The following is a 12,028-nucleotide window of genomic DNA, read 5'->3' on the forward strand; positions in this document are numbered from 1 at the left end:
TAAAAATTCAGCTCCTCTCCCACCAGCGATCTGGGACCCTTTATATTATTATTATTATTATTATTATTATTATTATTATTATTATTATTATTATTATTATTATTATTGTGTATTATTATTCTTATTGGCCACAGAATGGGCACAATGCTCCTAGAAAATGCGTCCACTGTATTGGCAATAATAATAATAATAATAATAATAATAATAATAATAATAATAATAATAATACATTCAAGTTGGTAAAGAGTGTATCACTATATATAACATCCCTATTAAATCTTTAGTTATATATATATATATATATATATATATATATATATATATATATATATATATATATATAAAAAAAACTGTAGGTTCTCTGCTATGACGACAATGCAGCAGTATTAATAATAACCGCCTTCTCTCTCTCATTGGTAACAAGAGCGTGAGTGGCAATTTCCAAGCCCAGAAATAAACCATAGAGTCAAGTAACCTTCTTAGGAAAGGGATCCGATTCCCCAGTACCCGTTACGAAAGACTGCGAGAATCAGTGTTGCCAAGACTGCCACATCTCTGAACCCCATCCGCTTATGGGCGAACGACTTACGTGACTTCGATGTCAGACTGGGAATACTGTTCCAGTTGCTGGTGGTGTTATTATATTTCTCACAGATTCATTGATGTCGTTTTTTTTTTTATGTAATTGTTGTATTAACTTCACGAAGAAACTGGTATGTGGTATATACGTACAATGACCATTTTTTTTTTATATATTCTCCAGCGTTTATTTGATCCGTTTTCCACGGAAGACTTTAATGGTAAAGTTATTGGCCTTATTTAATTCATTGCGTAAAGAAATGTCTCAATTATTTTATGTTCTTTTGAAAGATTAATTGATTGATTTATGAAATTCAGGCCGTCAAGCCAGACACCGGGGCACTTTTGACCATTCACCGCTTAAGGCAGTGAAAAGAGCGAGTTGGAGTGGTTGGACAGCAAGATAAAGAGATCCAAAATAATAAAGAAGGCGAAGTATAAGGAGCTAAAGGTTGAACTGGGAGAAGACCCCACAGTAGCACTAAGAAGTAATAGGTAGAGGTGTTGGACAGCAAGACTAGAGATCGGAAGCTGGAACGGAGGCTAAAATTGAAAAGTGGACGCAGCTAATATAAGGGCGAAGGGAAGCTGCTACAACGTTTTAGTAATTCCTGAATTGCACTATGTAAGGTGTTGTTTTAAGTCGTCACCTTAGAGTTTTATCAAATGACCCAATGACATTCTTAATAACTATTTTAAATAGTATTCTCACAGATTTTGCTCTTATGAAATACATGCTGATATTGGCCATAACTATTATGAGACATTATCTTGTAGTATTTTAGACTTAGGCTACTATTTTTCACCATGTTTTCAGTCATTGTCTGGAGAGTTTTGTGGTTTTTTTAAGATTTCACGTTATCCGCCTTGATTATTTTAGATTTGAAATACAGATTTTTTTCTGGGCGATTCTGATTGGTTTGTCTCTTAGTGAAATTCCGCGATTCTCTGTACATTTCCTTTGCTGTAAATGGCTAGGTGAGAGTCATCAGTGGTGTGGGAGTCTGTAGGTATATGCCTAAGAGGTATTTTGTAGCCAAAAAAATATATATATATATTGGTAATTATGGTTGCGTACAAAAGAAACTTAAATCATTCCTTCTACACTGTTGCTAAACTTCTGGATTTTCCCCTCGATTCTTATTTTCCGTAACGGCAACATTTGCTAGAAGTGAGTCCATTGCTTTCTCTAATACCTGAACTTTATTGATATAAAAGAGCTGAGGTTCTAGCTTCAAGGTTTCAAGCATGTAAATTATGCTTCAACCGGAAATTTAGAGCAAAATATCTGCTATTTTAAGAGTAAAGGCTTGAATGTAATTTTTTCAGTGTTTATGGTGCCAATATCTAAATTTTTTCAGTTTTCTTTAAAAGAAAACTATTGAGATGGCTATATGTATATCCGTCCGCACTTTCTGTCCGAGCTCAGATCTTAAAAACCACTGAGGCTAGAAGGCTGCAAATTGGTATGTTGATCATCCACTCGCCATCAGCAAACATATCAAATTGCAGCCCTCCAGCCTCAGTAGTTTTTATTTGATTTAAGGTTAAAGTTACCCATGATCGTGCGCCTGTAGGTGCCAACAACTCAGGCCACCACTGGACCGTGGCTGAAAGTTTCACGGGCCGCGGCTGAGAGTTTCATTACAGAAAACTCGATTGAGCCGAAGAAACTTAGGCGCAATTTTTTTTTTTTTTTGTCTACGGTCAGCTCTACGTTCAGTCAGGCTCACGTAAATATACTTGCTATTAATTTAGTGAACAAGGAGAATTTGAGGCTTTGTTCCTGCAAGTCAGCAGAAGAACCTGATGGCTTTGTTCAAAAAGTTCAGCTATGACCTTCCTTGACCCATGATTATATTTTTTTTTTTTTTTTTGTATTTTGAACAACTTCTTGCTCGCCTGTCTCATGTCCATGATTTTGTCTTATTATTTTCATTTTCGCTTAATTTCTTACGAGTTTATCCGTACTCATATTCCTTTTTTGTTATCCTGTGAATAGAAAGTTTAAATGGGTGAAAAAAAATGCCTTTTGTAATTGGATGTCCCAGTAACAAAATTCTTATTAAATGTTATTCATTGATTTTGCAGAGGCTGTATTCAAGAATTTTGAGTTTTGTACGTACTGAAGTAATTAGGTTTATTTAGATACTGTGTTCAAGACCCGCGTGAGAATTTGAGAGAACGATTGAAAACCTGAAAGTGAACATCTCTAAGAAGACTAGCTTCAGTTACAAATGGAAATTATAAGTCGTGTTCAAAAAATATCTTTTTTTCTGATACGCTGAGTCTTACATGTAAGCACTGCAATAACTTCTGCCGACTGAATTACCTAAAGCTGATTTTAATGTCGTAATTTATTATGAATGTGAAAGGACTGATTTTCGAAGGTCCTTCTTCATTAAAGTGAATTTCAGTTCTCCTCGCCTGTTGCCATCTTCCAAGCGAGAGATAGATTGCAGACATTTCCACGGTAATATTATTTCTCTCTTTGTGTAATAAAAATCCACAATTATAAAGTAAAGTGCATTACTATGTAAAAGACGGAAGTCTTCATCAGTGTTTTACTGTTAACACTGATGAGGAACGCCGTTCGGGTGTTCGAAAGTCTTTGCTTGTATATTTTAAATAGTAATGCACTTTGCTATATAATTATGGATTTTTACTACAAAAACTTTTTTCACGAGATTGTGAATTCCATAGGATTATTTCTCTCATTACAAAAGAGAGAGAGAGAGAGAGAGAGAGAGAGCATTTTATTACCAAAGAATCATCAGTAATTCACATCCACACTACTGCCGTCCCATTTCTACCACCTCGCCGCCACTCGGCAACATTCCTCTTCACTTCTCTGGGAAACTATTTCGCCATGACGAAGATCATCTGAATGTGAGTCTCCCTTTCGGGATTTTTGGCCTATCAACAGTCCCAGTTCGCCCCCACCCTCTCCTCCTCCCGGGGAGGGGGCGGGCGACCCGACGCCTAGAAAGTTATTTTTAGCCAGCGGGTCAAGTGACGAGAAAGACGATGTCAGTTCGATTCCGCTCTCGGGTTGTAATGTCTAAAGCCGATTCAGTACTTTTAGTCTATTGAAGCGTCACGTTTTACAGGGTTGGGAAGGAGGGGCTTCTTCTTCTTTTTTTCGCGGTGAGGTCAATCTGGAATTACGCTTATTGGTCGCGATGCCCTCACGTGTATGCTCTAGTGTTGTTGGTACCATTGCCCTTACGTGAGCAGTCAGTCAGTCAATCAATCAATCCATATCCGTGAGTGGAGCGGCTGCAGTTGTCCGAAAACTCAAAGGCGGTGCCTTTGATTTTGGAAAAATGCAGTTTTTGATGTTTGAATTTAAAGGAACATAAACGTTATACCAAGAGACGTTGGGGGTGATTTCTCACGATTCCACGATCCGCTGTCTTGCGGGAAATGATGTGGATTAACTGATAGACAAAAAAGTGCGGTTAGATGCAAACTGGTCATATAATTGCAAGGATTGATTTTGAGATTGGATTAAACCACTGGTATTAAGAACTTGCACCGTCTTCAGCAGTGGATTAGGTATTAGAAGGTGCGTTACCATGTCATATTTTAAGTAGGAGCAACACCTCCTCTCGCCTTTGTAAGGTACAGTCGGGCAAAGTCGTCTTCGTGGCTTAGTGGTACAGTGCTAGTCACACGTTTACTAAGCCCATGGTTTGCTCCCGGCAATGCACCACGCTGTGAATTGGGCTACCGTCATCGTTCAAAACTTGCTGAGAAACCAGGTCGCTGTGACCTGCTACGGGAAGAGATTGTGTGATAAAATATACACATACACAGACACATACACACACACATATATAACACATGCAATTGTTACACATTTTCATTTGTATACATTACGTGAACGTTTTATGAGTCGACTATACATACAAACAAACACACATACATGCATAAAAGAGAGAGAGAGAGAGAGAGCAGAGCGAGAGCGAAAGGAGGCTAGAGAGAGAGACCGCAAGGTATAGATTACTTTAAGCTCGCCGTCAAAAGAATGTATTTATTTGCAGCAGTTCGTCTTGTATAAATATATATCATATTTCATGCTCATTTGCTTTTTACATTACAGGCTGACGAATCGACCGACGACGAAGAAGGAGGCATCAGGAAGAAATTGTGAGTAAAAACTTGAATTTTTTTTTTTTTGTCGGTGATGGATTTAATGTTAAACCTGATTAGATTAGGTATTGGGTCGGTTATGTTCCTGTTTTAGGATGGTATACATATATATACATATATGAATATATATATATATATATATATATATATATATATATATATATATATATATATATATATATATATATATATATATATATATATATATACATATATATATGTATATTATATATGTATGTATGTATGTATGTATGTATATATATATATATATATATATATATATATATATATATATATTTATATACACACATACAGAATATTACCCAATCACCTTCAAACGCCCCACGCCTCTCCGTAGAACAATCGGGTTCATATCGTCCATATTCTCTACGTCACATCCTCCCTGTGACCTACAATGATGGGAATGAGATTTATCACGCTCTCGTAATGCTTTAGGCTTACCCAGGATGGCTGTTCATTATTCCTCTATTTTAATCCTTTTATTTTATTTCTTCTTCATCCTCTCTTATACTTTATCTTGATGCGGTAATTGAAATAATGGAAATTTTGTTAAGTATTGATGTTTGTTATGCAAACTGGCTTTTTTATGAAGTGTGGCTTCTTAGGTGTATTCGTCTTTTGCGTGCGCGCGTGTGCGCTTGGATAGTATGTACAGGAGAACTTTAAGGGGCAGGGGGTGTGGAAGGTTTAATCTGGGTGTTGGCCCCCCAACTGGGTAAGGCTATTTAAGATAGGTTATTTCAAGTTAGACTCTGTTAGGCTTATTCAGGAAACATGCCACTTCTTAGTTATCAGTGATTCGTTAGTTTCCTCCTCCTACCAAACTCTGGAATTCTCTCCTTGCTTACGTTCTTGCATCCTTAAAGCTACAGTCCCATTGCTTTCCGCGGCATTAATCCTCGCTTGTTTTTCTTTCCTTGATGTCGCTGTTTTCCTGAAGACTGAGTGAGTTATGGAAGTTAGATTGCCTTTCCATCGGACTCCATGGTGAGATTGCTTCTGGAAGAACTTATTGATGACGTTCTAAAAGTTAAGTGAGTAATATAGATATGTATATATATATATATATATATATATATATATATATATATATATATATATATATATATATATATATATATGTGTGTGTGTGTGTGTTCTATAGTGTGTAAGTTTAGATATATATATATATATATATATATATATATATATATATATATATATATATATATATATATATATATATATTATATATATATATAGTATATATTATATATATATATTATATATATATACTATTTGGAATGTATGTGTATGCAAGTGCTTATTTTGTTTGTTTGTCAAGGCTTCATGGATATGCAATTATCAATTTATTTGTGTTATACCTGCAAGTAATAATAAAAATATAAGTTCTGAATTTTCACGCAAACGTCCATTCGCATTATTTTTTTTTATTTACAATTATTACCACTGCAGGAATTACCATTGAATAAATTTCGATATCAGAATTCTTCAGACACAGTGAGACACTTCTCTTACGAACACTCCGATTTTACACTGTTTACCGATGCACTGAAATACCCGTTTCCTTAAATCTCTAAAATCCTCACGGTACACTTTCCAGCGACCTCCGTTTCTGGAACTCTGGACGGCCTGGAAGCGTGGTGAAGCCAGCAGCAGTAGTCACGTTTTCCAGCATCTCCTGGACTTACGCCCACTGCCGTTTTATGTATATATATATATATCCTGTTGAACTGCGTTGCAGCCGGGTTGCGTTGAAGGAGCACCTTCTTTTTAAGGCTAAAAGATTGCAAAGCCATTGTCTGCAAAAGCAGGCAAGCATTAGATACCCCGTGACGTCACCCGCCCGAGATCTTTCCCAGAATCTCTTCCAGGATCTGCTGGAAGGGGTGCAGACCGAAGGAATACAATGTGGCAGTTGTGCTGGAAGAGGCTTTAGCACGTGGGTATAATTCTTACCGCATTTTTTTTTATTTTCACTTTTCATCTTTCCTTCTAGTTTATTTTTTATTTACCTTTTCGAAGGCTTCTGGTGACTGCAGTTCTTTGTCCTTTGTGGCGGCAGAATTATTGTAGGTTATGTGGACTACACATTAAAATCCATCTTCCACACGCACACGTAAATGAACACATACACAGACATGTTGTATGTATATGTATATATATATATACATATATACATAAATTCACTACGCTAAAACACTCTAAGTAAAATTAGGTTCCTTCGCTTTATACCTTGGTATTTTGACTCTAAAGAAACAGAAAAAAGAAGCATGTTGATAAAGTATTTCATTTAGTGCGCCCTAAGAAAAAACTCAAGAGGATATGGGCAGCAGACCCAAGCCTTGCTGTATCAGCATATTGTACGCCGACAGTAGCAAGAGGGAGATGACGTCAATTGCGTATGATAATACTCCATTCATTTTTAATTCAGTTCCCTTCTTTTCAGTTTTCTATAAAAGAAAAATATTGAAATGGCTGTTTGCCTGTCCGTCTGCACTTTTCTCTGTCCGCCCTCAGATCTTAAAATCTACTGAGGCTAGAGGGCTGCAAATTGGTATGTTGATCATCCACCCTCCAATCATCAAACATACCAAATTGCAGCCGTCTAGCCTCAGTAGTTTTTATTTTATTTAAGGTTAAAGTTAGCCATGATCGTGCGTCTGGTACCGCAATAGGTGCCAGCAACGCAGACCACCACTTGAAAATCTCATGGGCCGTGGCTGAGAGTTTCATACAGCATTATACGCTGTGCAGAAAACTTGATTGCGCCGAAGTTTCTTCGGCGCATTTTTTACTTGTTTTTCCCGTGACTCCCTTCAAACTCTCACAGAGGTCAATGATCTCTTTTCAAGTGATGGTTACTTCGCCTTTTAGAATAAGAGACGAGTTAAATGCTTCTGGAAACACACAGGAAGGCAGGGTATTCCCGAATCCATAGCCTCGAGAGTTGCCGTTTCCTCCTGTAATTGCGGAGTGACGTCACGTTATCAAAGATCCTTACCAGATGCTCCCATGCCATCGTAAATAGATGCAAATATCGGCTAATTCATTCATTCTTCGGAGCCTGAGTCATCTCGGCCACACCAAGCTTCTTAGCTACTTTTATCGTCTTCCTGCATTATTACAAGAGTACAGCCCTTGGGCAGTGTCTCGTGCTGGCATAAGGCTGGCTTACCCTAAATCAACTTTACGTAACGAGGCGCTGCTTACAGCGCGCCTTTTGTGGCACAATGTAGGCAGTAGGAGAGTTTGTTTTGAAAAGAAAAATCATCTCACGGCTGCAGTTGGATGAGTCAGGTGATGCGATTAGTGGAAATTGAATGTCATTTTCAAAGGAGAACCTTGGATTTGAGGTAGCTGATAACTGACTCACTCAAAAGAAGCTAGAACGTACGCTTCGAAGGGAAGACGCCAGTTGGATTATAAGAAACTGACAGTTAGGTTTGAAAAGGATTTCGGCAACCGGTTACCAACGGCTTATTTGCTTATGGAAATTGAAAGAAAGGTACCGCCTGCATTACGTATAGATGACTTAATTGGTGAAATTATAAGGAGGGTGCCAAAGCCAAAAAATTGTACGCCGGGATTACAGAAGCTGATTTGGTCACAGAAAATATTGCAAGGTGGGTGTGCAAATAAAATAGACCAGGGTTACATAATAGCCCATATTATCAAGGGTAGTCGCTATGGAGAAATCTCTGGAAAGTCAACACCTGGACTCTCTTCAGCTGATTTGATTGTCACAAATAAAAAGACAGACTTGAAGAAGACTTCCCCCCCCACCCCCTCACCCGGATTACTGATAGGAACGTGCCTCGTTGCAACAATGCAACCCTTATCTCCCCTTATCTTGCGAGGGAAAACTGACCCAGAGTTACCAGCTTACCTGTGAAAGATAAAGATCAGTAAACCTTTGCCGAGTTGTTTAAAAAAATCTTTTAAAAGTACCGATTGGTTCAGCTGCTTCCTTCAGTGTATGCGCACGCGCATTGTGGACTCAGTTTCTTTAATCTGACGTTTACTCAAGTTACCCATTCACGGAGTTTTGTACCCAAGTAATATTTCAGATGGATGGGGTCAGTATAGAGGGGGAGGGTAGAAGACTTCATCCTCGAGACTGGTTTAATGAACTTCTGTAAAGCTGTGTATATATATATTTGATGAGAAAGATGGTTAGAATTTAGGGGATACCAGAGGAATATATATATATATATATATATATATATATATATATATATATATATATATATATATATATATATATATATATATATATATATATATATATATTTATATATATTTATATATATGTATATATACACAATATATATATAAATATATATATATATATATATATATATATATATATATATATATATATATATGCAATATATATATATTCCCTATACCCTGTATTCTAACCGTGTTTCCCATTAGATCCCTCTGGTATCCACTAAATGATATCATTTCCACTAAATTCCTTTTGTATCCCCTCAATTCTAACCACCTTTCCCATCAAATTCTTGTAGTCTCTACTAGACTCTGAATATCTTTCCCAAAACAATTTTCTAGTATTCCTTGTCCCTGAATTTTTACCATCTTTCCCATCAAATCCCTCTGGTATCCACTGAATTCTTACCAACTTTCCCTCCCATCAAATCGCTGGTATCCCCAAATTCCAACCATCTTTCCCATCAGATATCTCTGGTATTCACTGAATTCTAACAGTCTTTTCCCAACACATCCTTCTAGTATCCACTATTCTTCCCATCTGATCCTTTGGTGTCGCTTCAATTTCAGCCACGCCTTACTTGGTTAAATGGACTGTACCTATTGTCTGTAGTCTTGGTTTTATGTCAGTAATTAATTCCACCCTATGTAACTGAAATTTAAGGATGAAGCGTTAGTTACAGCAAGGCCAAGAGAAAGAGAAGGTCTGATCACTTCCCGCCAAATCGCCCATGTAGGCGGAGCTTTTTCTACCTCCTTATTGCGTCAGCAGGTGAATTGCCGTAATGAGCAGGTGCCTCTAAGATACGTCATCGCCTACGTAGTTACCCCAGGGGGGAGGCGACCTCACCCAATTGGGTAAACCTTGCCTCTCTTGGCCTTGAGTTACAGGGCAGTAGGAAAATGCAGTAATCTAGATTCTCTAAAATTTTATTTTCCGCTCAGATCATGAAACTCGTATTTTCATGATTTGTAGTGAAGTTATTGAGAAAGCATATGAGCAAACTTTCCGTTAACATTGTTTTTACAATTACTGTTGATGTTATTGTTAGAGTAACCCAGTCCTTTCCATTTAGACAGAAATGTGGAAGCCAATAAGAGGTCTGTTGCAGGCTTCTGAAGTGAAGGTGTACGAAACCATAAATGAAATCTTATAGTAATCTGTAGCTTTTTAACTTACTGGGTAAATTCTATAAACATATTCTGCTTGAGTGTGGTGAAATTTTCAGTCTGTGGATCGTAAAGATATATAAACATATTTAAGAGAACGATTTTCTCTTCCCGTCCTTCTTGAGAATAATCGAGAACCGTCTGTTTCTGCAGTTTACCAGGTTGCAGTTTCAGGCCTCACTATTTCTCTTCTACACATACTGTTTCAGACGTTGCTCCACTGAGTTGATGGATTTTTAGGCTGAGATTCTTCGTTACATCTCTGGCGAAACTCTGTAGACCTACGCAACAAATAATGGCCATTATTAAGAAATTTTGCTTGAATTTAAAGGGTAATGATAACTTTTTTTTTTCACGTACAAACGATCGAGACTCTAGGAGAATAATTGTGTAGCGTCTGCATAAAATGCATTCTCAGATTTCATGCAGTAGCGTTATTTTTGTAGCTATTTACCTACATGCAGTAGCGTTATTTTTGTAGCTGTTCATCTACATGCAGTAGCGTTATTTTTGTAGCTGTTAACCTACATGCAGTAGAGTTATTTTTGTAACTGTTGACCTACATGCAGTAGCGTTGGTTTTGTAGCTGTCACCTACATGCAGTAGCGTTATTTTTGTGGCTGTTGACCTACATGCAGTAGCGTTATTTTTGTAGCTGTTGACCTACATGCAGTAGCGTTAGTTTTGTAGCTGTTGACCTACTTGTAGTAGCGTCATTTTTGTAGCTGTTCACCTACATGCAGTAGCGTTATTTTTGTAACTGTTCACCTACATGCAGCGGCGTTATTTTTGTAGCTGTTCACCTACATGCAGTAGCGTTATATTTGTAGCTGTCCATCAGAAAATGAATTCGGAACTATGGTTATAAATGGCAACTTGATGATTATACTATGGTATTTTAAAAAAGACACTTCAAGTCAGCATACTATTAGCAAGTTTTTTGGGTGGAGAACCATCTTTTTTTTTATAGTAATTGGGACACTAGGTTAATATTGCTCAAGATAAGTATTCCGCTAGGTTCGGGTTATTGCGTCATCCACTCCATAAAATTCGACAATGTAACCCATTTGCTTTCGTCATCGCTCGCTCGGCGTCTTCGATTGGTGGAACGTGTTTACACTGCGGTGGCGGGGAGGTGACTTCCATTGACAAAATTATGTTGTTGATTGGTTATATACATATATATAAACGTCTCTTTTGAATCCTTAGGTCGGACGTGACGTCCTTTAAAGATCTTGTCTTAATGATCGAGGTTTGTTTGGGTTCTAATGGCTTCTGAATATTTTTAAGTATTTATGAAATGACTGAATGAAAAATTTCATGAAAATTGCATCAACTTCACAGCCCTTCTCTCTCTCTCTCTCTCTCTCTCTCTCTCTCTCTCTCTCTCTCTCTCTCTCTCTCTCTCTCTCTCTCTCTCTCCCCTAGTCGAAGTTTTCAACTCCCCTTTCTCTGCGAGTGTGTGTGTGTGTGTGTGTGTGTGTGGAGATGATTACTCCCTTTCTCTCTCTCTCCAATCGAGGTTTTTAACTCCTCTCTCTCTCTCTCTCTCTCTCTCTCTCTCTCTCTCTCTCTCATCGAAATTTCTCATCCTTTTTCTGTACGGAAGTCTTGATTCCTCTTTTGAAGACTCCCTTGGTAGTCGCATGTCATGTAGTTAATCCCTATAGTAAATGTTTATTTTAACCATAACATTGACGCATTTGCTTAATATTTCAAGATTAATTTGAATAATGTTAATTTCTGGACGTTTTTCCTGCTCTTTACTCAAGTATGTGGTTTCAATTTCCTTGGAGGATGCGTCCGTCCGTACCATACTTATATTTTTAATGCCTTTTGAATTCGTTTTATTTACCCTAATTTATTATTA

General features: G+C 37.4%; 1 protein-coding gene across 1 annotated transcript in view; it reads left to right on the forward strand.

Annotated features, from left to right (window-relative positions):
• The window catches only part of LOC136836048 (uncharacterized), a 456,830-nt gene that overhangs the window by 207,812 nt on the left and 236,990 nt on the right, over positions 1–12,028 (forward strand). Inside the window, exon 2 of the mRNA XM_067099936.1 lies at positions 4,685–4,731. Coding sequence (XP_066956037.1) covers positions 4,685–4,731 — 47 coding nt within the window. The remainder of the gene's footprint in view (positions 1–4,684; positions 4,732–12,028) is intronic.

Source organism: Macrobrachium rosenbergii, chromosome 56 (genome assembly GCF_040412425.1).
Source record: "Macrobrachium rosenbergii isolate ZJJX-2024 chromosome 56, ASM4041242v1, whole genome shotgun sequence".
Taxonomy (NCBI): Eukaryota; Metazoa; Arthropoda; class Malacostraca; order Decapoda; family Palaemonidae; genus Macrobrachium; species Macrobrachium rosenbergii.